At 42.4% G+C, this 27,936-nt stretch overlaps 1 protein-coding gene across 7 annotated transcripts in view; it reads left to right on the plus strand.

Moving 5' to 3' along the window:
• Positions 1-27,936, plus strand: part of CHD2 (chromodomain helicase DNA binding protein 2) — an 83,875-nt gene that overhangs the window by 39,075 nt on the left and 16,864 nt on the right. For 5 of the 7 annotated variants that reach the window (XM_037053693.1, XM_037053697.1, XM_037053691.1 and 2 more), the window contains 18 exons: positions 290-480; positions 4,330-4,518; positions 6,035-6,197; positions 6,515-6,667; positions 8,311-8,382; positions 11,555-11,704; positions 12,439-12,587; positions 13,544-13,640; positions 14,087-14,179; positions 16,897-17,067; positions 17,992-18,167; positions 19,295-19,336; positions 19,911-20,050; positions 22,634-22,772; positions 22,962-23,112; positions 24,243-24,365; positions 25,532-25,660; positions 26,565-26,705. In XM_037053693.1, coding sequence (XP_036909588.1) covers positions 290-480; positions 4,330-4,518; positions 6,035-6,197; positions 6,515-6,667; positions 8,311-8,382; positions 11,555-11,704; positions 12,439-12,587; positions 13,544-13,640; positions 14,087-14,179; positions 16,897-17,067; positions 17,992-18,167; positions 19,295-19,336; positions 19,911-20,050; positions 22,634-22,772; positions 22,962-23,112; positions 24,243-24,365; positions 25,532-25,660; positions 26,565-26,705 — 2,469 coding nt within the window. The remainder of the gene's footprint in view (positions 1-289; positions 481-4,329; positions 4,519-6,034; positions 6,198-6,514; positions 6,668-8,310; positions 8,383-11,554; positions 11,705-12,438; positions 12,588-13,543; positions 13,641-14,086; positions 14,180-16,896; positions 17,068-17,991; positions 18,168-19,294; positions 19,337-19,910; positions 20,051-22,633; positions 22,773-22,961; positions 23,113-24,242; positions 24,366-25,531; positions 25,661-26,564; positions 26,706-27,936) is intronic. The other 2 variants (XM_037053698.1, XM_037053695.1) reach the window with 2 other exon arrangements.

The following is a 27,936-nucleotide window of genomic DNA, read 5'->3' on the forward strand; positions in this document are numbered from 1 at the left end:
TTTTTGCCCAGCATATCAATTTTTGCATTCTTCCTTAAGAGCACACAACAATACCTGGCATAAGAGATGCCCGGTATCTTTTCCAGGAGGATGTGCCCTTTTGAGTAGTCATAAATCTGGCAACCAACTACAGTAAACAGAAGAGTCCTCATGTACTTTAAGTCAGCAAAGAATAAATGTTTCTGTGTATACCTTTGTGGTGGTATTTGTACAGAGATGATTAACACTTGAAAGCACTTTTGGGTTCCCTTCTGACCTGGTGGCTCGTTCTGTTTTGTTTTTACTTTAGACTGTGCTGGGCAGTATTAACTGGGCCTTTCTGGGAGTGGATGAAGCCCATCGGTTGAAGAATGATGACTCTTTATTGTATAAAACTCTGATTGATTTCAAGTCCAACCATAGGCTCCTGATTACGGGGACCCCTCTTCAGAATTCCCTCAAGGAGCTCTGGTCCTTGCTGCACTTTATTATGCCGGAGAAGTAAGCTCCTTAACTGTGTCTTTCAAAACATGCTGGGATGTCTGAAATGCCAATGCTCTTTAACTTTTTTGAGTAGACCTTAGGGAAATGGATGGCATGTTTTGGGGAGAGCAAAGCATTGACTGAGGGAGGAACAAATGTATGAAAATGTTCCGTAATAAATGAGAGAAGGCACAGAAATCATCCTGTTAGGGAGGGAAGGTTGCCTACTAAATATCTGAATCAGTTACTGCTTTGGGGAAATATTTAGTAAATAGGAAACATCAGACCTTCTCACTGTTATAAGGTACTGAGTGAAAATTAAATGAAGTCTATAAGGTACACAATCTGACAAGTATTAAAAATACTTAAATCCAAACTTTTGCTAACAGAAGTGTCAGCTTAAGGTCTTATTTCGGTCTTTAAAGATTTTTATGGGAGAGATGGTATACAGTTTCATAAAAGTTAAAATTACCCAGTGCTGGTTGATGATACCTAAAATGAAATCTGTACTTGCTGCCCTAATGTGCAGGACCCTGTTCAGTCTGCCCCCTGACAGTACTCAGGCTCATCTCGTACCTCTTTCTCCACCGTTCATTCTGCGTCGGCCACTCTGGCCATCTTTTTGTTTCTTTATCATGCCGTGCCATAGCTGCTCCTCTGGTCTGCAGTGATTTTTCTCCTCCTTGTCTTCACCTGGCCAGTCACTTCTTAACATTATTCCCTCAGCTTATGTGACCGCCTCTTTTTAGAGGTCTTTTCAGACCATCCAACCTAAAGTAGACTGTTAGATGTGCTGACCATCCCTACCTGGTTGCATTTTCTATATGACACCTTTTTCTTTTTTTCCATTTATTCCCTTATCCATCTCGTGTCATTAAATTATGAGTTCAGATGTAACAGGGATCTGCTGTGCTTTATCACCGAGAATAGGACCTGGCACCCAGTCAGCAGTGTGGTTAAGAGGTGTCAAATTGGCAGTGAATGCTCCTTTCTTTTTTTTGTTGTTGGTTTTTTTTTTTTTTTACGATTTAGAAAAGATAAGAGTGTGTATTATGAGTCATAAACTGATCAAGGCATTATGGGTAGCCTAATGACCTGCACAGAAATGGTCCCTTTCCCCATGTGTTGTTAACTTTTAAAATAACTTTTTGACATAATTTGCATACCATAAAGTATACCATTGGAAGGATACCATTGAACATTTTTAGTAAATTTGTGGAGATGTGCATCCATCACGGTAGTCTCATTTTAGAATATTTTTTCACCCCCAAAAGTTCCCTTAATCTCTGCTTTTGTCTGTAGTCTTAGGCCTTCATGAATCAGCTTTCCTCGCGAGTGATTTACCTTTTCTAGCAATTCTATATAAATGGGATCCTGGTAAGTAGGCTTCTGTTTTTGGCTCCTTCCCTTTAGTGTAATATTTCTGAGATTCACCTTTGTCCTAGTTTATCAGGGACTGTTCTCTTGCTGTGGACAATACTCCATTGAATGCCTGTTCATTTAATGGGTGGATTGTTTTAGTTTTGAGCTGTCATGTTCTTGTGTGGACGTACATCTTACTTATCTTGGTTAGATGCTTAGGAGTGGAATTGCCGGGTTGCTAGGAAAGTATATAGTTCTTAAGAAACTACCAGGCTGTTGTCCAAAGAGACTGCACCGTTGTATATTCCCATCAGACGTGTTTTGGTTTGCCAGTTCCCTCTGTATCCTCGCCAGCACTGTACTTGGTGTATTGTCAGGCTTGGGTTCTGGCCATCCTGGCTGTGTAGTGGCATCTCATGGTTTTGACCTTGATTTCTATGATGACAAATAATGGTAAACATCTTTTTATGGGTTCATTAGCCATTTGTATATCTTTGGTAAAATATCTTTTCAAGTCTTTTGCCCATTGAAAAGTTGGATTGTCTGTCTGTCTTGTTAAACAGGTTTTTAACTTCTTTTTTTTAATTTTTAGTATTCTAGATGCAAATGCTTCGTTAGTGTACGATTTGCAAGTATCCGTCCCAGTCTGGCTTGTCTTGTCATTTTCTTAATGTTGCCTTTTGAAGAGCAGAAGTTAACTTTGAAGTATACTCTTATTATTTTTTAAAGTGGAATGTGTTTTAATGTCGTAAAATAAGATGTTTGCCTAACGTAAAGTTACAGAGATTTTCTTATTCTAGAAGTTTTAGTTCTTACATTTAGGTCTGCATTTCGTTTTGAGTAACTTTTTTGTTTATAATGTTAAGTGTGAGGGCCTGAGTTCACCCTTCTTTGAAGAGAGATTTTGGAAATTGTTCAGGGTCATTTGTTAAAAAGAATACCTTTCCTCATTAAATTATTAGGGTACCTTTGTTGAGAATTAGTTCAGACTGTAAATGTGATGGTCCATTTCTGGATTCTCAGTTCTGTTCCACTGATGCATATTTGTGGGCCTTAGGTTTCCTTTCTGAGAAATTTTTTAATGACTAATTCAGTTTCTGGTTATAGGTCTGTTCGGGGTTTCTGTTTCTTGATTTAGTTTTGTTAAAACGCATCTTTCTAAGAATTTGTCCATTTCCTCTAACTTGCCCTATTTATTGACATAAAGTTGCAGTATTCCCTCATAATCCTTTGGATTTTTGAAGGATCAGTAGTGATGTAATTTTTTTGTTATAGTAACTGTGTCTCGTCTGTTTTTCTTGATCATTGTGGTAAAGGTTTAACAATGTTGGGGGTGTTTCTAAGGCTGATGTTGACCCACCTGGCGGCCCCTGACGCAGTGCTTGGCCGTTTATGATGAGTTCGGGAATGGCCGCAGATGCGGTCGATGCCATTGTGCCTGGTGGCCATTCTTTCTCTGACTTTCCGTCTTACCAAAGAGTGGGGGCTTTGAGTCTTTACCCAAGGGTAACACTGAATCACTCAGTGTCGAGTCCCTCTATTTTGTCATTCTGGGACTTGCCTGGCCTCAGCTGAGCTGGGACTCCTGGTGTGGAGAGCAGGCCGTGGGCAGTGACTAAGCTTCCAGCTGTGGCCTCAGGCACAGGTGCCTCTCACCTGCTGAGCTTGTCTGCACACGAAACGAGGCTAGTTCTTCCAAGTTGGTGTTTGCGTGGCAAGATGAAGTACGTTTTTCTGATCCTCATAAAACAAATTTTCCTCATTCCTTTTTTATTTTTCAAGAAAATTGGTCATAACGTCCCATTCTGGATTTCTGCCACAAGACCTTTAGTGTGAACCAAAGATGGTTGAATTAAAATTTAAAAGTGAGAAACTTCTATCTAGAGTTTAGGCAGGACTACATGAGAGACAAGTTTTTAAATTCTTTAATAAAATTTATGTCTGCAGATTTCACTAATAAGAACTTTATATCAGTTGTATCGTTTTTGTCTGAGGGCTGTTGTCTTGTTTCTGTTGTTGTAATCCATTAACTTTTCAATCCATGAATAGTGAAGATTATTGATGGAAATGACATAGCTTTCATCTTTGATCGTGACAGCTCTCATACTGCCACTAATTATTCTTTTACCTTGGAATTTGATTTTCCCAAGGAATTGAAGCTTATTAAAAGATTATAAATTTTTTCTGCATGATATTTCACACAGTGACTTACTATGTTTGTGCATATACCAATTGCATGATATACTGAAATATTTTGTGAACTCTAGGTGCATTCTCAAAATTGGAAAACTGTTATCCAGTGTAGACTGATGAGATTAATTTCATTTGGTTACCCCCTCTTTTATATTCAAGGGCTAGTGACAGATAAGATTTATCTTTCGCTATAGGGAAGATTTTTTTTAACACAGATTTTTTTTAATCATTTAGTTCCTTTAAAAATTTTTTTGTGGAAAAATGCCTTTTTCTCCTGTGTAGCTGAGTAACACTCTCCTGTTGCATCTCCAGGTTTGAGTTCTGGGAAGATTTCGAAGAAGACCACGGGAAAGGGAGAGAGAACGGCTACCAGAGTCTTCATAAGGTGCTAGAGCCTTTTCTTCTCCGGAGAGTCAAAAAAGATGTGGAGAAATCCCTGCCTGCCAAAGTGGAGCAGATTCTCAGGGTGGAGATGTCGGCCCTTCAGAAACAGTATTACAAGTAAGTTATGGGCTGGGTAAGGCCTGATGGGGTTGAGGTCAGTACCATGAAGCCATGAGAGGGATCATTGATAAACCCAGAGCCTTGCTGTTTAGGAGGAAGATGAACTGGGGACAACTAAAAGAGTGCTGTTTAAATTGAGGTGTGTGCTGGGGCTGTGGAAGTTCAGAAGGAAAAGTTCTGAGGGCGGAGGTGCTCTAGGAGGCACGGGGAGCTTACAGCCTGGGTCTGGGCTGTAATATGTTAAAGGCAAAGTGGTGGGTTTGGGACAGAGGGCAGCATCCAACATGCTTGTCATGCATGGCCTTTCGTTTTGATGATTTAAAGTTGGATCTGGAATAATCGTAACTGATGATATTGCCATAAAAGCTACAGCCTTTTAAAGGTAGAAGTTTGGTAATCTTAACATTCCCTGCTTGTTCTTTATTAATTATGAACAAGTGGATAAGAACAAGATTTTAACTTCCAATACTTAACTCTCTTACCTGTTTGCCTAACACTCCCTTGATTAAAAAAATATTTTTTATGGGAGCTGTCAAATACTAGGTACAGAAATGGAATAGAGTGGAGTCATGAACCCACAATGCAGCTTCAGTAGGCGCTGGCTCATGGCACCCAGGTCTGACCTCTTGTGTCCCTGTTCCTACCCTTACGTCATTTGAAACATGTTCCAGGTACTTAGCATAAGTGTTTCCATACATCTAAAAAATAGGGACTCTTTTTTTAAGAGTTAAGCAAAAAAATAAAATCCCCCAAATCAAGTGTACGAATCTCACCCCAAGCTTAAAGAGAACAGGCGGGCGGTGGCTGTGGGTGAGATGGCTCCATGGGCACAGACTTGCAGGCACAAAACGAGTGCGACGTGGGGGTGTGAGGCACGGCATCGTGACCTCAGTTCGTGAGAGAGCGGAGTAAAAAAGTCCTCATCACAAAGAAGAAAAATTGTGACTATATGGTGATGGATGCTAACTAGACTTACTGTGATCATTTCACAAAATGTACAAATACTGAATTGTAATGCGATGTAACGAAATGAATGTAATATGTCAGTTATACCCCAGTTCAAAAAAGAAGTAAGCATGATATCAGTACTGTTATCATGCCTTAAAAAAATCAATAATTTCTTAATATTTTTATAATGTCCAATAAGCGCTTACATTTTTTTGGTTGTCGTAAATAGTTGTGCATACGCGTCTGCTCACACATACATTGCTTGTTTGCACTGGGATCTGAGTAAGCTCCTTCATTAGGATTGGTTGGCATGTCCCTTAAGTTTATTTTAACCCGTCTCCCCCTGTTCTTGTAAATTCTTTGAGTAAAGAAACTTGAGTCTGTATTGCCTTGATGTTGCCGATTCCAGCTCTGTGGCATTGTTTCCTATTTTACTGTAGACACTTTGTTTCCTGTGCAGTCAGACGAGTGTAGAGGGTTGATCTGACTTGGATTCAGTGTTTCATAGACTACCCCGACTCTGTCGTTTGAATCTAAGAGTATCATTATCGTCTGGAATTTGCAGATGGATCCTGACCAGGAATTACAAGGCTCTCGCCAAAGGAACCAGAGGCAGCACGTCTGGCTTCCTGAACATTGTGATGGAGCTGAAAAAGTGCTGTAACCACTGCTACCTGATCAGGCCGCCCGAGGAGAACGAGAGGGAGAACGGACAGGAGGTTCTCACGGTATGTGCCTATTACCGCTTTGCTTGCGTGACTTTCGCAGTTTAGTTTCTACAGTTGCTTTTTATCAAAGCGACTAAAGCATCAAAAAAGGCTCTAAAAACAGGTGCGAACAGTTAACATAGCTAAGGAAAATCCGAAAGTATTGTAGCGTCAATAATGTCATCGATAACAGGTAAAGAGCATTTCAGGAATTGTTTGCAGTATGTCACCCAGGTTACAGAAAGCTTCAGAAAAATAGGATTTTGAACATAAGGACTTGCAGAGAGGAAGGGCAGACTGCAGTATTTTGAACATTGGAATGTCTTTTCAATCTTCAGTCCCTGATCAGGAGCAGTGGGAAGCTGATTCTGCTAGATAAACTGTTGACCAGACTTCGAGAAAGGGGGAACAGAGTCCTCATCTTCTCCCAGATGGTGAGAATGTTGGACATCCTGGCCGAGTACTTGACTATTAAGCACTACCCTTTCCAGGTAAGGACGCTTGGTGATTGGACTCGCTCCTTCCCTCTGTTCCTCTGGGTTCTGTGCTTTGTTTGCTGAATTACCCTCCCTGGGAGAATGAGAGTTCCTTTGTGTGAAACAAACTGAGATGAGGGTTCCAGGAAGGTCTTCATTTTTACTTCCTTGCCTTTAGGCTATAACCCTGTAATGAAAATGGTTGCGTGAAGATCATTTTTCTTTTTGGGGGGTGAATGAGAGAAAGCAGAACTGGGCAAGAGAAAAAGCCTGTTAGACAATGTCTAGCATCCCCAAGTCTGGGTTGAAGGCAGAGAGGAAGGAGATGGGAACCTGGTTATAGAAACCGAAGCCCTAGAAAGAAAACGAGAAGAGGCTGTGTGGTACTCCCGCTCCAAGGATGCCAGCCCTGGCTGCGGGGCTGAGGACTCGGCAGAACGGTCTACCTGAAGCTTGCTGGTCCCTGAAGGAAGCGACGGTCCCCTTTTCCTCTGCAGATTTATTATTGCTGATTCTCTTCTTCATTCAGTTATCTGGGGTCATTCAGCTTTATCGTGTCTAATGTCTTCTATTAATGGGAATGTTAAATGGGGGCATTTGGGTTTTCTGATTGCAAATATAGGCAGTGAACCTGCCACTTAAACTTACCTGTTGTCTGCGGCTCTTCATCTGAAAGAAGGAAGGGGGTTCCTGTGTACGCTTCCGCTTGGGGTTCAGGTGACTCTGGGGCTGGTCGGCAGAGCTGGGAGCCGGGGGAATGTAGGTCCTTCTGTAGGCTGTCACCAGCCAGTCACTGGTCATTGCCCAGTTGACATCATCTCTTGGGTCAGTTTTGCCTTCTGTAAAATGAGGTATTTTGTTTATCTCCCCTGGTAATCGTGGAGAAAAGAAATACGAAAATGATTTTAAAGAGTGGGAAGGGCTTTGTATGTACAACATACAGGTAATCTTTACTTCCTGTTTTACACACATGGTTTCTCTGTGATGACATTTTATTTTTACCTAGAACTGACATGCTCTAAATAGAGCATTTTATGTACTAGAAAATGCTAGAGGCTTTCTTGAAGATGCATTTTGCTGCTTGAACTTGGCTCTCATTTTAGAGTGCAGTTTTTGAAAAGCTGGGCTATATGACCAACTTAATTTTTTACATTCTCAGTGTTATTGCAAAATATTTTTTAAACAAAAGGGTGAAAATAATTTTTTGGTTTGTGTAATACTTAATAATCAGGTAAATTTTAACTACATTAGCTACAAAGCATCTTTCCCCCCTCCCCCCAGGAGGTAATTATTAGGTGACTGGGGGTAGTATTTCCTCGTCTCCTCAGTACCCACAGATGCAGAAGCAGACAAAGCCTCAAACCAGAGCTTGGGTTGCCTTCTTTTCCTTATAGGGCTTGGCAGCCATTCTGATCCTTGGATGAACCCGGATAGCCCTTTGATTCAGAAGCTTCTGACCTTGAGTGTGTAACGGGAGAGCTTGGGGCAAGTAGAGCGTGGTGCTTAATTAAGCACAGCCCCAGACAGCACATTGCCGGTGCATTCCAGTTATTTTTACCCAGTGGGTGCTGTGCTGATAAAAGTTGCAAGTCTGGTGTTCTATTCTGAGTGTAGCTCATCTTCCTACCTTCTGATTTCCTTGTGGTTTATTTTTACAGCGGCTGGATGGTTCCATCAAGGGAGAAATCCGAAAACAGGCGCTGGACCACTTCAATGCCGATGGTTCTGAGGTACACCCTGCATGGCTTTGCTATTGGGATAGCTTGGGCCCTATGTCAAGGGCAAGCCCTTTTGGCTTCATAGAATCAGTTCAGGAACAATTCACAGTGCAGTTCTCCTGTCATGAGAAGTCACTAACATAAAAGGTGTGCCTCTTAATTTTGTGTTGACTCCAAGAAAGCAGATGCATGCTTGTTTATCTCCTTGGTGTGGATTAATGACAGCTAATATCAACTGAGTTTTCTCTGGTGACTTCCAGATACCAAGCTTCTGGGCCTAGGAAACCAGCCAGGCAAAGATGGGGGAGGGCTGGCCAGTAGGTTAATTTTGACATATTTTTCATATCAGGAGGTTAATTTGTACTTTTTGGTGATTTTGGGTCTTGTACATTTGCCTTGTCTCAAATTTGTTAGACCCTGGTACAGTGTGACTTAATGATCTTGCTTTGGCTAACAGCGACATTTACTGTAGGGTCCAGCTAGAATGTGGTGTTGCAGAGTATTTCGCTTTTCAGACATACAGGAGAGCCACTTGGGACAAGTTGGAAACCACAGAAGAGTTGTCATTTGTGCACATGAAACTAGGAAGAACTGTGGGGTTTAAGGGGAGTGAGGAGAAGAGCTTTGGTGTCGGTGGAAGGAAAGGAAGCTGCGGAGAGACCCAGAGTGGACTGGGAAGTGCTCTGGAGGGAACAGTAGAACTTCTGAAGTCTGGGCCGCTGTTTTGTATAAATAGAATGGACTTGGCTCCCTGCTTTCTGAAGAGCTTTACACGCTCTTAATGACTGTCTCGTACTCCAGAGTGGCATGCCTTCTGCCTCCAGAATTGCACGTAGTGCTAGTTAAACTGTGGTTTTCTGACTTTTCCAGCCTGAAATTTTAGTTGCTGAGGAGCTTTGGGCTCTAATCTGCTTGGAACCAAGGCTCCAAATAGAGGAGAGGAACTGAATTACTGAACCCGAGCTCATTCCCGTTCCTCCTGTCTGTCCTCCCTGTCCCCTCAATCGTAAAATCGTGGCAATTCCAGTACCTCCTTCACGGTGCTGCTGTGAGGAGGAGGCAGGGAACCAACCCTCAGCACTGAGCACGTGGCCTGGCACAGAGTCAGCTTTTCTGTTAGTATGTGTTGAACTTGTCTTTGTGTTCCTTGCTCTAAGTTTAAAAAATAGTATGAGTTGGATATTTCATATCGCATTTTCTCAGAAAAAAGGCCAAAATTCTTTTTTTTCCTTAGTTCTTAATTGATCCCCCTGCCCCACGGCTCCATAAAGGGTGCAAGTTCTCTTCCATTTTCTACAAATTTGAGTGTTTTTAATTTAATTAAAAAAGAATTAACTATTTAGTCACTGAGGGGAAATATATGCACATGTAGAAAATTTAGGAGATGGGAAAAAATACAAATAAGAAATTGTGCAAAACTCCCATCCCAGAGACAACTTACTATTTATTCCTATCATTGGGGTGTATTTCCTTTCAGTACTGAGTGAAACCATTTATTTCTTTATATTTTTACCTGATTGGGACCTTGTTACCACCTTTCATTCAAAATTATATGCTGAGCATTTTTTTCTTTGTTATTAAAGATTTTAAAAAATTTTAAATTTCTGATATTTTCTCATGCCTGTGACATTATTTATTTAGTTAGTCACTTTGTTGTTGGATGTTTAGGTAACAGGATGTGAACCTTTCAAAAAGGTTTCTGATACATTTTGTTAATTTACTTTCCCCAAATAATTGATATTCATAGTGCTTATGTATGAATATTTCAGTATTTCACCCTTAGCTTCATTGAATTTCATAATTTTTAACCTTTGCCAATTTGACAATAGACACAAAGAACATCTTACTATAATTCATATTATCTTTGATAAAGAGGGACTTTGAAAATATCAGTTAGCCCCCAGATTTTAAGTTTTGGGTATTTCATTCTGAAGTGTCCTGTTCACCTGTAGGTTCCTTTCAGAGTTTTGGTGTCGCTTGGTGTTTTACTAAGGATCACAGAGTATGTGCACCAGCATCCTCATTAGTCAGTTCTTTACTGGAATTATTCAATGTTCTTGTGAGACCGCTGTCTCCATTTTTATTTCTGTGGCATGACGCTGGCCACTGTGACTCTAGTTAGGACATGGAGACCTTGTTGTGCATCTGTTTGTGTATTGAATGTACCCACTTACCAGACGCAAGTCAGGCTCAGTTGGTTGGACGTCATCCCACAGAGCAAAGAGTTGCTGGTTTGACTCCCAGTCAGGGCGCACGTCTGGGTTGCGGGTTTGGTCCCCGGTTGGGTTGCCTGTGGGATGCAGCTGATTGATGTTTCCCCTTCACATCAGTGTTTCTCGCCCTCTTTCTCCTTCCCTTCACCTCTCTCTAAAAATAAAAACTAAAAAAAAAAATTTAAAAAACAACACAGAACTGTGAGTTTTTGAGGACCACTTCTGTGCCAGCCTTTGACATACATGATCAAACGCTCTGAAAATGGAAGTCTGACTTCTGTTTCTCCAGCTCATGTACTTTATTCTCTGCCTGTGCCCGTGTTTTTTGAGCACCGAGGCGTGGGCAGGTGTACCGTGCCTGCCCAGTCTCTGTTGTCACTGGTGTGAACACGGAGTGTGCCAGCCGTGCCTAGGCCTTCCACACACGCAGGTCTCTGACCACACCCGCTCTGGTTTCTCTGCGCGTGTCCTGTGGGGATGGAGGCTGCCCTCCTTCTCACCAGTCCTGCCACGTGGGCTCTGAGTGCGGTGTTTCTGTGTCCTCACCAGCCTGTCAAAGGGAGGGATGTTCACAGAACAGTGTCCTTGTTGATCCTGACTGCCTTCCACGGCCCAGTCGGTCTCCCTGTGGAAAATCAACATCTAGGCCGCTTGATAATTAAGTTTGTCCGGTTTTTGTTACTGCTTGTATGCTAGTTTTAGCCAGGTGCGAACATAAATTCTTTTGCTGCTGTTGCCTTACCAGATCCTACTTTACTCCTTAGTTCATTGTACTGACTCTTGCCTCTTAATTGAATGAAAATTCACCCTGCCGTCAAGTCCCTGACATTCTTGTAGCCTCTATAAAGTTTGTCCATCATATCTCACTTTTCTTCACACCTGCAGGGGTTTCCAGGTGTAAGGGCTTATTGGACTGTGAAACTGTTTCTGAGAAGGCCACTGCATAAAGTAGTATATTGCATTGTGTACAGGACTTCTGTTTCCTGCTCTCGACAAGGGCTGGTGGCCTGGGAATCAATTTGGCTTCAGCGGACACAGTCGTCATCTTTGACTCTGACTGGAATCCCCAGAACGACTTGCAGGCACAAGCCCGCGCCCACAGGATTGGTCAGAAGAAGCAGGTCAGTGGGGAGAGGCTTCTGTGTATGGCTTTTGGGAGGGGGGAGGAGTTACTTTGGCTTCTCGGGGTGCTTTGTAAAATGCCTTTTTCCTGTTCATCTTCATTTCCCAAGGGGAGGTGTCTTTTTGTTAATTAGTGCAGAGAAGCTGTCTTTGGGGCCAAGATGTGCCTATTAAGGAACACTTCTCTTTTGCTGCTTAAAAAGTACGTTGCTGGTGACTTTCTGGTTTACTCCAAGAAAGATGAATGATGAATTGACCAAGAACTGAAAATTTCCATCTATTTTACTACGGAAAAGTTGTTAAATATTCTATTTAACATCATTCAAGATGGTGTATTTTTACTAGACAGGACCAATCCTAGCTCTAAGGAATGTGGGAAGAATATGTCTTTCCTTTGTCTCTGAATTTCAAAGTTTCTTTAGTATTGGGTAGCTCATAAGTTTCATACTCAGCCAAAGATCCAGTTTTGGTGAAATGGATTATTTTAGCAAGATTTTTATTTTTAAAACGAGGCTATCATAATTCCTTGAAGGCAGTTTTATTTATAGTGTAACCTGCTACAGACAGTAAAAATAGCGCATCTGGTTAAGCTGTCTGCTTGAGTGGGTGGCTTACAGTCATTTTATGGTGCTAGAGAACAGACCTTTTTTTATTTCCCCTTCCGGTTTTAGACAGGTGTAACTTTGTTGTTTTGGTGTGATCAGGCCTAAGTCAACATTTCTTCTTCCTACAGGTAAATATTTACCGCTTGGTTACAAAGGGCACTGTGGAGGAAGAGATCATAGAACGGGCCAAAAAGAAGATGGTGTTGGACCATCTGGTGATTCAGCGCATGGATACCACCGGCCGGACAGTCCTGGAAAACAACTCCGGGAGGTCCAAGTGAGTGCCCGAGGGATGGGAGAGGCAGTGGAGTCAGGCTGATTTCATTCTACATCAGCACCTGGTGTATCACTTACTCTTCTAATAGGACTTTGTACAACAGACATTAGGCCTTTACTTACATGGAAAAGACTAAGGCTGCAAGAAGATAGCGTTTCTATTTTATCTTGTTTTCCCTATTTCTTTTTCTTACCAACCCTTTGCATATGTGTGCTCTTGCCCTCTCCTTCTCTCTGTCTTCCTCTGTCTTTGTCCCTCTCGGCCTTGTGTGATTGGCTGCACGTGTGACATATGACACAGCAGCAGCAGCAATTTCATCCCGGCACAGCGTTGCCTTGAACTTTTTACCAGATTGAATTGGCCACTGTTTTCTTACTCTGGGTAAAAATGTTTGTGTGGAAATGGCTGTCTTTCCTATTGAAACAAAAGGAAGGTAGTTATGATCTTTATTTGGAAGCACAACTATTTCTCTTAAAGAATTTACATTTTGACCAAATTGCTGAGTGTGTTCTGTGGTGGTCTTGTATTTTGATATAGGTGGAATCAAGTCAGCTTTTCCTAAACAGGGTATTTTTAGATGATTTTCCATATAGAGCAATTTAGGGAGAAGCTTGGTTCTCTTATTTTGGACCAGAGGTCAGGATGTTGAAAGTTCTTGGGGAATGAATGGAAACGTTCTGAGTCGAAGGACAGAGACAGACCTTTCTTATTTTCATGTTGCTGGTTACCTGTCTTGTTGAATCATGTGATAGATGAGCCAACAGGAAAAGAACTGATTTCCCAGTTATCTCCTAGGTTAGATTTCCCACCACAGTCTAAGAGGATCATTTCTCTTATGGCAGAATTTATATTTTCGCCAGAAATTTGACCCCCTAATGAATGATAGATACAAAGTAGGACTCCACAGAGGTTACTTGACATTCCTAAGGGACTACAACTGCATTTTACTTTTGCAGTTCAAATCCTTTTAATAAAGAAGAGCTGACAGCTATTCTGAAATTTGGAGCAGAGGATCTTTTCAAAGAACTTGAAGGGGAGGAGTCAGAGCCTCAGGTAATTAACAATGAGGGAAAAACAATTTTTGACAAGCATTGTTTGTGAGAGAAAGTTATTTGGAAGCAGATTTCCGAGTCCATGTTACAGGCTTCCATAAAGAAGCAGTAATTACTTCAAAGATGTAGGTTTTTTGTTTTTGATTTTTACAATAAAGATCTAAGCTCTTAATGAATTCAAGAAGAAGGAAAACGAGGAAAGTACTTGAAGATTTTCTTTGGCCTTTATTTTCTAGTTTTATTTCTTATAATTTCTGAAGTATCACCTAATTGTTTGTATAAATGATAGTTTGAAACATTAAATGAAAACAGTGTAAAGCTGGGGCAGTAAGAGAAAGGTAGAAATGGAACATGAGGGAAGAGAACTGACGTATTTGCACCAGGCATTTTAGTATGTGCCAACGCTGTCGCCTTGTTACCTGAGCTGTATTGCTGTTCTTCTCTTAGGAAATGGATATAGATGAAATTTTGCGCTTGGCTGAAACCAGAGAGAACGAAGTGTCAACTAGTGCGACAGATGAGCTCCTGTCACAATTTAAGGTATGAAAGTCGTTGTGGGAGAAAGTCCTTCGAGTTGATTCATCAACCAATAATAGCTGATGCCTGTAGCACTTGCTGGGTGCAGGGCACGCTGCTCTTCCCTTTACGTGAACTGACTCATGTCCCCGGAGTCATGCTCTGGAGTTCTGAGTGCATTCTCGGTGTGGAATCTCTAGTCTTTCCCCTGCAGGTAACTACTGAGGTCAGTGGGTGGAGGAGGAGACGTCTCGGGATGGGCCTGAGGATATGATGTCATGGGATAGGTGGTGACTAGGGGAGTGGAAGGCTCCTGGGAGAGACATTAATGGAATCAGATGACAAAGAGGTCAAAGGTACAAAAACAGAAGGTGACAGGAGGCTCTTGATGACTTGGTGAGATTTTCTTTTTAAGAGTCATTACAGGATGGTCAGTGGTATCTGATATAACAGAAAATTAAATAAGATAAAGGACTGAATGCAGAAGCTGGGCACCAGCACTGAGTTATAAAAAACTAGTGAAGAGTTGAGTGAAGGTAATTTATATGACAAAAGGCTCAAGGAAGACAAGGTTTTCCAAAAAACATGTTACCATGTTTCTAGGTTGAGGTAGGGATTTGAGAGTAGGAGCTATTGAAGGTTCTAGGGGAAGAAGGAAAACTTGAGGACATGTTGCCTCGGAGGAGACTGGAAGATTTGTAATCAAAGGCGCAGATGAAGGAGTTGGCCTTTGAAAGAAAAATGAAAGTGTGCTTGAGGGAGAGACGTGGGAGTTCCAATTGGCGAGCTTAAGTACCAGCAAAATAAGTGAGGTGTTTGCTGAGAAGTGGAAAAGATTCCGGACAGCCATGGGTGGGGCCGGGGTTGTGGGGAGGAACTTGATAGGGAGTAGCACTGAGTTTAGAAAATAGGGCTTCAGTTGGAGCCGGTAACCTGGCTCATGTGACTTTCTCTACTGATCCTTGAGGTCAGAGAAACTGGATCGGTTGGTGATCCGAGGATGGGAGGCTGGCTTGGGAGGCGGAGGAGAGTCAAGGCGGCAAGGGCTTCCCAGTTTTAAGTGGGAACATGGCCGAAAGGATTGACCATGGCTTAGTTTCATGCAGGTTAGAGAAGGCAGGCACAGTACAGTGATGATTAAGTGTGGTAGACCCACTAGGATTGAGGGAGAAGTGGGCGCAGTGTTTGGAAGGAAGCAGTGTGTAATGAGGTCAAGGTTAGCCACTGGTAGAAGTTGTCTCATGGAAGAACAGGGAAGAAGTGGATCAAAGGGCTCTAGTTTCAGAGTTCATGTGTCCAAGGGTGGAGGTGGGTTAGTGGTGTTGCAGCTGTATTCCATTTCTGCGAGTACTCCTTTCCTAAACGGAAGTGATCTCCGTGACGTGGCCTTGGTCAGAATGTTGCGTATTTAAGTGTAAAAATTTCTACATACTACAGATTGATCAGAAGTCACATAAGTGGTGATTCTTGCCTTTTTCTAAGGCCCTTTTGGCAATGACGTTTCAGCACCTGGTCAAGTGATTTTTATTGAAGGAGGAGTCTATGCACTCTGCCTTTTCTGGAGTGCTCCACTGAGTCCATCATTTTTCATACTACTCTCTTTTTTTGGTTACCCTATTTTGACATGTTGAAAACACAGCAAATATTTTTTGAGATAAATAAGATCTCCATTTTCTTAAGTGATAATAACCAATACTTGTATAACTCCTTCTGTACTTTGAGCACTGTTCTAAATGCTTCATATATATTAACTCTTAACAACAGAAGATGAATTATCTCCATTCACAGATGAGGAGACTAGGACACAGAGGGACTGAGTAGATTCTCTAAGGTCACACATACGTGGAGTTGGGACGACTTCTTAGGCAGGTGGTCTAGCCCTTACCCACCATGCCAGCTTTGGGAAAGTTCAGTTCCCACCTGCACGAACCACGAACATAGGTATATGCAATATTGGTATTTATAGCATCTGTTACCATTTTCATCGGGCTGTCTTAAGAGTCAGATCTAAAGTAATTACAGGCAGTGCTTAATTTAAGAGATTGGTCAGATGGTGCCTTTTATGTATAAAATAGAAATGTTAAATTTTTTTTTAAAGATTTTATTTCTTTATCTTCAGAGGGGAAGGGAAGGAGAGAAGGAGAGAAATATCAATGTATGGTTGCCTCTTGTTCATCCCCTGCTGGGAATTGGCCTGCAACCCAGGCATGTGCCCTGACTGGGAATCGAACCGCGATCCTTTGGTTTGCAGGTCCGTGCTCAGTCCACTGAGCTATACCAGCTAGGGCAGAAATGTTAAATTTTTAATCTCAGAAATCATACCTCGTTTGTCGTGGAATTTTTAAATCTTGGTTGTAAAGACCGAGATATCCATGTTGAAAGGTAGAGTTAATTTTGGCCAAAAGTCATAAAGTTCTGACCTCACTGTCAGTTCCAAGTGACTTTGGGGAGTGGAAACTCTGACACCCCTTTTGTGCAATGCTTTGATATAGTTGTAAAGTCCAGTGTGAAGGAAGAGAAGGAGTGTGGACCCCGGCCTGGGGCTGCCCGCCGCTGCTCGGAGGCTGGCCAGAGCTGGTGGGAGTCTCTGTGTAGCCAGGGTTTGAGCCTGTCTGAAAGGCATTTTTGAGCATGTGAATTATTCGTAACTTCAGTTTCTATACTTTTGATAGAAAAGAATAAGGGAACTAGTAGATGGTATTTGGGAAACAGGGACATGTCAGTTGTCTGTCTGTGTCTAGGTTGCCAATTTCGCCACCATGGAAGACGAGGAAGAGCTGGAAGAGCGTCCTCACAAGGACTGGGATGAGATCATTCCGGAGGAGCAGAGAAAGAGAGTTGAGGAGGAGGAGCGGCAGAAGGAGCTGGAAGAAATTTACATGCTGCCTCGAATTCGGAGTTCCACTAAAAAGGTGACCAAGTGAGATGAAAGACATGTCCTTCCTCGTAGGCTCTACCTGCTGCAGAGGGGTTGATGGTTTAAGGAATGGGCTTTGCATTGCTGCCCAGACCAGAGGGCTCTGGGGCAGAGTCTTGGGAACCCAGCAGAGGAACAGGGGGCAGTGCCCAGGGCTCGGGAGCACCCTGGGAGGCATTTCGTTGTTGCACGTTGCCTCTTTATGCACCAGCAGAACAGGGGTTGGAGTTGGAGAGAGTTTGCATTTTGCCATTGAGATTAGAACCAGTAATCATAATATGTTTCTCACAGACAAACTTGTTTTTGCCTTTAGTGTTTGTTTCTGTCACCTGGTCCAAATACTTCTAAAACATCTTAGAACTGGATTTCACAGCTTACAGAGCACCACCACAGGCCCTATCAAATGTGATTTTTACAATGACATCGCAGTAGGCAGTTATTACCCACTTTCTTGGACATAAGACACTCGAGTTTGTCCAAGATGTCCGTAAATAAGTATTAGGTAATAGCAGCTCCTGTTTACTGAGTACTCACTATGTGCCAGGAATAAACTAGTGCATTTACAGTTTCTGATTCATTTGATCTTTATTAAGACCCTGATTGTAGATGCTATACTCCCATTTTACAAAAAGCAAGCAAAGACACAAAGAAGTAACTTGTCCAAAGAAGTCAGCATAAATGTACAATCCACATACTTTTATTCCGGTTTACTTCTTGGGACACAGAATTCACACTTCTCTGGAAGCGTGACGTACCGGTCAGATCTTCATTGCATGATACCTGCCTCCTTATTTTTCAATGAAAATGGACTTGTCTGATGCGATGGGAGCTTTGAGTCCCGAAGAGTCACGAGAGTCTGGTCTTAGTGCTTAGACCTCTCATACCTGGCACGTGCTCCAATGCGACTTTGCCCTTCCAGGCTCAGACAAATGACAGTGACTCTGACGCCGAGTCCAAGAGGCAGGCCCAGAGGTCCTCTGCCTCTGAGAGTGAGACTGATGACTCTGATGATGACAAGAAGCCAAAGCGCAGAGGGCGCCCCCGGAGCGTGCGGAAGGACCTTGTAGAGGGATTTACTGACGCAGAGATTCGCAGGTTGGTGGAGGCCCCCTGCACTTGGCTTTGGTGGGAAGGGCATGCCCTCAGCTCTTGGAAGGGCAGGAGAGACAGCCATGCACCATTCCAGAGATGCTTCTCCATCTCAGTGTTATTTCGAAGTCAGTCCTAAATGCCATAATATCTCAGATGTAAAATGTTTCTGTGTATACCAAGAAGTGAAGAGAGGAGGAGTAACCCCCAGGTTCACTTTCATGTGTCATACTTTCCTAATCCCTGTATCCACACTGTCCCTTTCTTAGTGTTCTTAGCTATTGTTACGTTCATTCCCACTTTCTTCAATTACCATGCCGTCTGTTTCCAGTTTTTTCCCCATAATACCTCTTCTGATTGATTCTGTTACCTAACCAGGTCACTCGAGTGACGGACACGTCAGGCCACCACGAGGCCCTTGATGTGTCGTCACATCTTGCTTTTCATTGGCATTGCTGGTTAGTTGCAGGGAGGGCACAGGGGCGCGCAGACAGGCAGACGCGTGGGTTAGGGTGGAGACTTGTGGAAGGGCAGGCCGGGGTTTCGGTCCGAGGTAAGGTTGGGCGGGAGTCAGCGCAGTTTCTAAAAGAGTTTTGCCTAAGAAGCTTTAAGTCATATATTTATTTTACTTTGTCTCATTCCCCCATGTATTTGAGGCAGTCCTAAAAATCTTATAGTTGTATTATTGTCCGGAAAATAACTGAAAAATACTGCCGTGTGGAATTGAAAGTAACAGCAGTGGATGGCGTGGACAGCTAACTATTTAAGGATTTGTATTTCCAGAGCTGTGGTGATTGCAGGAGTACTAAGTGAACGTGTATCTTCTAAAATGGATAACTTTAGAATTAAGTCACTGTTCTCAGTTAGGTCCCTAAGCAGTTTCACCATCAGTCATGGGAATAAAGCGGATCTTTAGTTTGAACAGATTGCCAGCATTCGGTATTTTAAGTTGGCCATCTGCGGAGGCATTCAGCACCCCTTCATTCAGGGCCTGTTGCAGGGATTGGGCCCAGCGCGTATTTATGACAGTTTGCATGGCTCACTGATATATATTATAACACAGGATATGTTTGTATTCATGTAGCCAAAGTCTCTTTTTTTACATGGGTTTTTTTTTTGCTCCATCTCTTTAGGTTCATCAAGGCATATAAGAAGTTTGGCCTCCCTCTTGAACGGTAAGCTGAATAGTATAGTTCTTTATCTGACTCTCTTTTACTTTTATTTGTAGCAGGAGTTTTTTGTTTTGGTTTTGGTTTTGGTTGGGCTTTTTTGGGCACTATTTCCATTTTAGTCTGGCACCTTTTGACAGCCTGATTTTTAGGCAATGTATTGACACGCTGCATATGACTTAGAGATCAAAAACATTGTAGAAGTAACTGTACTTTGCTTCTGGGAACATTGTGATGAAGGAAAGGAAATGGGCTAGAGAAAGGAGAGTGGGCACTGATCAGGAGCAGATCAGTGCCACACTGTTCGTGGGCACCACCCTGCTACAGCCCATTTAGTTAATAGATTGCTGAATCCGTGCCTTTTGAAATTGGATTATTCCAAGGCACAATTCTTTGTGATGGAAAACGAGTCCTTTGGCCCTTAGTCAGTGCCGCAGGCTTCTTGTCGATTAAGGAATGTAGAGAGAAGTAGGAATGTAGAATGCTGGAGCAAGCTTGCATGAGACCCAGTGGTATTTCATATGACAGTAGCAAAGTGGGCACAGGGCCTTGAATTGTCCCTATGTTGGTCTGTCCTCAGGCTAGAGTGCATAGCACGCGATGCTGAGCTAGTGGATAAGTCTGTGGCGGACCTGAAGCGCCTGGGCGAACTGATTCACAACAGCTGTGTGTCAGCAATGCAGGAGTATGAAGAGCAGCTCAAAGAAAACGCCAGCGAGGGTAAGTCAGGAAGCCGACTCCAGTGTGCCTCTCCGGCCTGGCACTGTGGGCTGGCGTTGCCGCTACCGTGCGGCTTTCCTTAGAGGAGTAGACTTGCATCGCACGCGTCCCTGTGCCTTTGAGGTGTGTGTTCTCTCCTGCCTTTCTGTGAGCTCGGTGCTGTAAGGTTCCCAGAGATTGACTTGTAAATGCAGTTGACTTGCAGAAGGTGCAGAGTAATGAACAGGGCACATGGTTTGTTTTATGTTGTTATGGAAAGTTTGAATTGGTTTGATGGAAATGGGTAAAGCTGAGCAGACTTACCTGTATTTTGGGTGTAAATGAAGACTTAAAGATCACAAATATCAGTAATTATCTTGGATGTACCTGTACATTTTTGTTGTTGTTTTGTGACAAATTTCAAGGGTTTAGAAAATTAATTGGAATAGAATATTGAATGAATATCATACATGTTTTGCCACACTGAGGTTTTCATAGCACCAGAGCCCATTGTAATTGAATTTGACCTATAGTCTATTCCCTTTCACACCAAATAGTGTTCCCGCCGGGCCTCCTAACTGCAGGTGTGGGGCTTGTGAACAGAGCTCTGACATCCTCCTGGTTAAGGGACCCTCATAGTTGAACCTCAGACGGAGAGATGAGGGTATTGTCACTCTGGTTCACTGGACTGTGCTTTATTTATGCCAGTTCCTCCCTTCACCTCCCTTCAATACCCACCGCTTTGTCAGCTGTGGGTAGTGGTCTCTCCCGGAGGCAGCCAGCTTACCTGAAATCTTGGCTCCACCATCTCTGAGCTGCAAGACCTGAGACAAGTGGTAGCTTCTCATGGTCTCATTTGGAAAATGGCATTTTGGTACCTGCCTCAGAGTTGGGTGATTTCGTGAGTGATCCCATACACGCAAAGCACTTACCTCGTTTAGTCTGTGGCCTGCGGTGTTAGCTGTCACCATTAAGGAGAGGAGTATTTGTGCTTTGGGATACTCTCTTCAAAGATACTACTGAAGTAAATTTTTAAAGATCTTAAATATAGTGGAAAATTTTTTAGATGTAATTTCTTTCTTTTTTGTAAAGGGAACTTTAGTACCTTGAGTGGTTTGGACTGGGATCCAAATATGTGCTTTCATAGCACCAAGAATGGCACCCAGCAGTGCACCTGAAGTTCCCGGTGTTTTTCTCTACTCCCCGGATTTTGTAAAGGAACTCACTGTAGTTTTTGCCCCCTCATACCTATGTGGTTTCATTTACTTTTATATATCTGGTACATTTCGAGTTTTTCCTTGTATATCCAGTTTTCTTTTATTTTTTCTAATCAGTGTATGTCTGCTATAGTCATTAAAAAATGGTTCATCATTTCTCCACTGCCTGATTTTTTTTTAAAAGAGTTTCATAGAGTGTTACGGACATACAGTTTTAGTGTCCTGTTAATGGACATTCACCTTTGATCTGTTGCTTCACAGCGTTGGTCAATAGTCCTGTTGTTTGTATTCCATCCTGTACCATCTTGTCCCACCAGCATTGAGTAAGGCTGTCTGTTTTCTCTTAGTCTCATCAACGTAATACTTTCAGATTTCTTCCCCCAACCTGATAGGGTAACACTGGCATGTGTGTACATTTAATTTGCATTTCTGCTATGACAAGTGAGGTTGAGTGTTTTTCATATGTTCAGGAGCCTCTTGAATTTCCTTTTTTGCAAATTGTGTCTTTCTCCTTTGTCTATTTTTTATTGTAGTCCAGGAAGCTGAGATGCAGAGAAGTTAGTAACTGAAGGTGAAGGGGAGAAGGGTAGTTTGTGCAGATCAGGACTAAATTCCGGATTCCTGCTTTTCAGCAGACGGTCTTGCCCATTGTACCACTTCCTGTCCCATCTCGTGAGTGTTGTCTCGAATGGCATTTGCAAGTGGCAATCGGGTAGATCGCAAAAGAATCCCTAAATAATAGTCCGTAATTGTTGTGCCATTTCACGGACTTGCGTGTTTTTAAAAAACGAGATCTTTTCTCTCACTCTGAGCCATCCCTCACAGACACGTGTTGTCATGGATTTCAACTTGGACTTCGGTTGGAGAACTGGGTTTTATTTTTTACTTCTAGGATTATTTTAATTTGAAACAAGGATTAGGGTAACCTTTCCATGACCTCTTTCGTTCATTTCAGATGTGTTAGGTATTAGCTTGACCTCATACTTTTTTAGTAGAAATCATTTTTAAAACAAAAGCAACTAAAAAAAACACGACAATTTTGTGAGTGAAATAGTTAGAATAACAAAAGAAAAATCTTTAGCACTAATTCCTTCAGAATTTCTTTTGCTAATTTTATTAATTTTAGAACTGAAGTATAAAACAAATAGGAACATTAAAATACAATTTAAATACTAGTGGATAAAAAATTATAAATCTTGATAAAGTTGAATTATTTTGAGGTTATTTTACAAATACTAATTGAGGCTTTGTTTGTTTTGGTCTTATAGGTTGTATCTTTGATTAGCAATAAGATAGAGATTGAAGGAATAAACATTCAGGATTGGTCATATTTTCTGTGGAACTTCAGCCAGTTCTTACTTAATTAATGTAAATTGGCCTTCTTTAGGGAAAGGACCAGGAAAAAAGAGAGGTCCAACAATCAAGATATCCGGGGTCCAGGTGAACGTGAAATCCATTCTCCAGCATGAAGAAGAGTTTGAGATGCTGCATAAGTCTATCCCTGTGGACCCCGAAGAAAAAAAAAAGTGAGTGTGAGACGTGTCTATGCTTGAGTAGTCGGGCCGTAAGCAGATACACTGGAAGTTGTGTGCTTATGTAGTATGTTCATCGCCGTCTCTTTAACATCAGAAAACTCTGTCCATTTCTGTGTGTGTTTATTTCCAAAGCAGGCAGGCCCCTCCTCTGACGTCCTCCTGTTTTTGGAATCCCCGTAGGTACTGCTTAACCTGTCGAGTCAAAGCTGCACATTTCGACGTGGAGTGGGGAGTGGAGGATGATTCGCGCCTCCTGCTGGGGATTTACGAACACGGCTATGGAAACTGGGAGCTGATTAAAACAGATCCAGAGCTCAAGTTAACTGACAAAGTAAGGAACTGTGTGATGCTGGAGGTTTCTAGATTTTGCTGCGTAATATTTTTGTATGTATTTTTAACTATTTTCTGAGGGAGGCGGGGATCAACTTGGAAATTAGTACAAAGCAAATTCCTGGGATTTCTTTATCCTTGGGAACGTTACCGTCTTTAGTGGACTGTGACACTGTCATAGGTTAAGATGATAGTCAGGTAAAATTTTGGGGAAATTATAGGAGAAATCTCAAAATTCTGATGTTTATTATAGGTCAGTCTCATTGCAACAAATACCAGGGTAAGATTATTCACAATAAAAGCATCCCTCGGCCTTACTTGTTGTCCCTTTGTTGGCAACTTTATTCGAAATGATCGTTTTTCTGTTCTTTACACAAAGAAAGGACGAGCCACCTTGGTGTTTTTTGTAATGAAATTAAACATTGGCCGTACTTCTCCCACAAAATCGAGCCTCCCACCCTATCCGTTGCAAGCGGGCTACCAGGTAGCAAGGCCGTGCTCAGAGCTGCAAGCAGGGAAAGCCGACTGGCTCAAACTTTAGTAGGATGCGCTCCACGTGGTGCTCCTGGCAGGGCTTTTCCTGGCACGTCAAACAATGCTCATCCCACGTGCAATGTCCTAAAGAGGGTGACAGCACCCTGCCATAAGCGCTGAGACCAAATCCTTTCTGGCCCGAGAGGCCCAGCTGTGGTAGCAGGGACAGATCTTGTCCTGGCATAGCTCAGTGCTCTCCGGCAATGCTCTAAGAAGCATTTTCAATCTAAAACGAAGCTTTAACCTAGCTCCAGGGATTCCCTGCTCCTGGAAGGAGGAAATCACGACGGCTGGGATGTTCTAGCAGATGAAGCCAACAAGCCCCTCCTACCTGAGTTGTTCTACCCTGTTAACAGCACAGGTAGGAGCCAGTGGGAGAGCTGGATTTCTCCATCCCATTTTGTAAAACGAGAACGGCTCATAAGGGATTTTCAGTGACTGGGAGCCATGGACATGAGATAGGATCTGAGGCTGTATATGTATTTTGGGTGGTTGGGGAGGGAAAGGACTGCTCAGTTCTTCGTTGTCTCTGTTTATCCTGATCCACTAACCGGGACGTGGGTGGTGGCGGGTGCTTCTCTTCCTTTCCTGTTGAAGATTCTGCCAGTGGAGTCAGATAAAAAGCCTCAGGGGAAGCAGCTACAGACCCGAGTGGACTATTTGCTGAAGCTGCTCAGGAAGAGCCTGGAGAAGAAGGGGGCCGTGTCAGGCGGGGAAGAGGTGAGTGGGGCTGCCCGCTGGCGTCCTTCAGTGATCTGAGGCTCCTGCCCTGCAGGTTCGGGAGGAGAGATGCCCATTGCGGCCACCGCCCAGAGTGTTAGCTTCTCTTCTGAGGTTCAAGTAGTGGTGGTTGGTTAGTAATAGAAGTGTTCATTTTAATTACCGACCCAGATATCTTGGTAACTTTCTTACCAGGTTGTCGCAAACTAGTCCTCTTCACTCTCAGTGTCACTTGGTCTAGACATACTACTGCTCTTCCTTGTGCTGCCTCCCGAGTTTTGGAACGTAGTTGCAGTAACTGACTGAACACCACTGGGTTTGTGTGTTGCCACAGCTCACTCAGGGCTACTTGTAATGCTGGGTCAGGGGAAAAACGGGTAATGGGAATCGACAGTTAATCAGAAGCAGGACTTCAGTATGTTTGCCTTACCTGCTCAGTGACAAATGCCAAGTGATTTGCCAGTGAACTCGTCTGAGCTGTGTCTCATTTTATTTCCCTAACTTTTCATTTCCATTCATACCTAGAAAGATAGCTGTCACAGAAGATGTAAGTTACATCTGGTCCTCAGCAGCCGTTTTGTGTGGGCGTTCCTTAAGTTCTCTTAGACCTGTGCGGTTCATATGAATATCCCTGTATGGGGGAAGAAAGTTACCCTAATTGCACACCTTATTTTTTTCATGTAATGATGTCTCATAAGTAGTGTCATTCTCCAGATAATACATTGAGTGTATATTGTCAGTGACGCTCTAGACACAGATCGACATGTTTATACTTACGTTAGGTGCAACTAAGTAGAGAAACACCTTTCCCTTACTTTTAGATGAAGCATGCTTCTGGTTTTTTTTTTTAAGTGTTACTATTGTCTAATATATATAACCTTTATTTGTATCTTTGTATGTAAGGTGATTTTCCTTCATTTGAATTTCGTCTTTAGGCTGAATTCCAAAAAACAGAAGGAGCAGGTCTAAGGCTCCGGGTGTTTTTATTCGGGGTAGGATGTGTGCGAGGCCTGCAGTCCTCCGCCCCAGGCAGTTGGCTGCACGCCTTTGAGTTTCCTCGTTTGAATGTACGGCTGCTACTGTTTCACGAGGCATTGTGTTATTTGGCCAAGTTTTTAAGGGGGTCTGGATTTGTCATTTAATTATCATTTTCTCTCACTTTCCAGGCCCAATTAAAGAAGCGGAAGCCTCGAGTAAAGAAGGAGAACAAAGCTCCCAGGCTGAAAGATGAGCAAGGGATTGAGTTTTCATCTCCTAGACACTCAGATAACCCGTCAGAAGAGGGGGAAGTGAAGGTATAGGCTGTACTCCCCAGTTGAGGGTTATTATTTAAGCTACACTTACTGTGCCAATTGGTAGAAAACCACTGAAAATACATTTGGTGTACATGTACAGTAGATAAAACAAGATACATGTCTTTGCTTAACCTGGGAGGAATGTAGTTGTTCATTTAAGTCAGCAATTGCACATTCATAGATAATGGAAGTTAATGAAGAGAACCAAGGATGTTTCAGGGCTAAGTAGCAGTTGACATTCAGCCTCGTTGTTGGGACTGACAGGGAGTGGTGGGGACACAACCAGAGAGCTCATGTCCAGGGACAACCGCTGTGTGTAGTTCAGTTTGTTGTTGGGCCAAACAAAACTTACCTGTGGGTCAGGCTTGGCCAGGGCCTGCCAGTTTGTAACCTCTGATCTAAGCAAAGTGGAAAATAAACCAGCATCGTTCAGTGGGTTTCAGCGAGTGAAGCTTTATGGGTGTTTTTTTTAATTTGTTTGTTTGTTACTCTGAGTATAACTGTGCTTCAAGATGAGCTCCAAGAAGATCAGCAGTAGTTGTAGGAATAGTCTGGATTTGAGTCATGCAAACATGAGTTCAGAACTAGCAATCTCACCAGTTACTTACTAGCTGACAGCTGTCTATGCTCCAATGTTCAGTTTTCTTTTTGTGCAATGGGAATGACAGTACCTGTGTTGAAGGGTTGCTGTGCGAAAAAGAAGATGTAAGTGAAGCCTCTGCTGGCTTAACTGGTCATTACAACTTTAGAATTGGGTACGGGCTTTAAAGCTGTCTGCTTGAAAACACGCTACTACGTTGGAGATTCGGCTAGGAGCCATTGGCGGCAGTGCTGCCTTCTCCAGAGTGTAAATGAGTTAATACAAAGCTTGTGGCTGTAGCTCATAGCCCTCTTTGTCTTCTAGGACGATGGCTTAGAAAAAAGTCCAATGAAAAAGAAACAGAAGAAGAAAGAGAACAAGGAGAACAAGGAGAAACAAATGAGTTCTAGGAAAGACAAAGATGGGGACAAGGAAAGGAAGAAGTCGAAAGATAAGAAAGAGAAGGTATCTGTCATTCTACTTACTGAGATTCCCACAGCCTCTGACATTCCCTTCTAGGATTTAGAAGTAGGTGGGGGTGTTGAGGGCCCTGAAAGAATTGTCTCGTGGGTACATCAAGGAGTAAGAATGAGGCTGTTAGAGTGAAGCCTGCGCCTCTCCCTGTAGAGGGAAGGGAGTGAGAAAGTTTGGACTCTTCTTCCATGTAGAAGGGCTTTATTTAGAAATGTTTTGCATGTCTCAGAGGGGATGTTTGAATGAGATAGGACAGGTGAGAGAAATCGGCATTTATAGGTAACTGCTTGGGGTATGTTCTCAGGTTCATGGTAGGTGAACACAATCCACAGATGAGTTTGAACATTTTGGAGGCTTTAGGATTCAAACCAAATACCATCAAGAGTTAAGCTTTTGGAATAGAACTGGATGAAAAGTTCTATTATACCACCTTCCCTCTGTGGTTCTGTTCCAGACCACAGGATTCTGGTACAGTGGTGCATGCGTGCTTGCCGACTTCTACTGAAAGTATTTTGTCATTGGTCCCTAATCATCTGTAAAACATACAAATAAACACTCCTAACTCTACCATGGAGTTGTAGCTTGAGTGGATTTCTTGCTGGGCGCCTCTGGAACTCCTGCCTTAAGCTTGTAAGAACAAATATAAAATAAATACAGACCAGACTGTTGGAGAAGCCCTTTCTCCCCACTTAGCAGTGTATCACAACACAGCTTTCCAAGTGAATAAATACTTGTTAAAGTATTTTTTTAATAGGTAAGATTCTGTATGGTTGTTTTAACAGCCTGGAAGTAGTTTATGTCTCTCTGATTGAAATTGTTTCCATATTTCTAATATCATAAACCATCCTGTGAAAGCTGTTTTTTTGTTTTACTTTCCACAGAGGTACCTTTTTTAAAAAGTAAAATATTTAAAAAATAAAAGAATAAAGAATGATTTAACAAACATCCATGCATCCACTACCCAGATATTATAGCTTCTTTTACTGTGTATTATATAATCAAAAGCATAGTATTGTTTTACATTTTTAAATCTTTATGCACGCAGTAATTTTTTGTGAATGTATCTATGTTTATTTATATCTCCACCCTTCTGTAACCTTTTATAGAGAAATTAGATTTATCAGTTTGGATTTATGGGTGTCAGTCACTGAGAATATTTTTGTTAAAAAACTTTTTAGATCAAAGTTGTATAGTCATTTAGAAGTTGTTAATAAAAGTCGCT

The sequence above is a fragment of the Sturnira hondurensis genome, unplaced genomic scaffold (genome assembly GCF_014824575.4).
Source record: "Sturnira hondurensis isolate 20B ecotype Veracruz unplaced genomic scaffold, ASM1482457v3 Scaffold0007865, whole genome shotgun sequence".
Lineage (NCBI taxonomy): Eukaryota > Metazoa > Chordata > Mammalia > Chiroptera > Phyllostomidae > Sturnira > Sturnira hondurensis.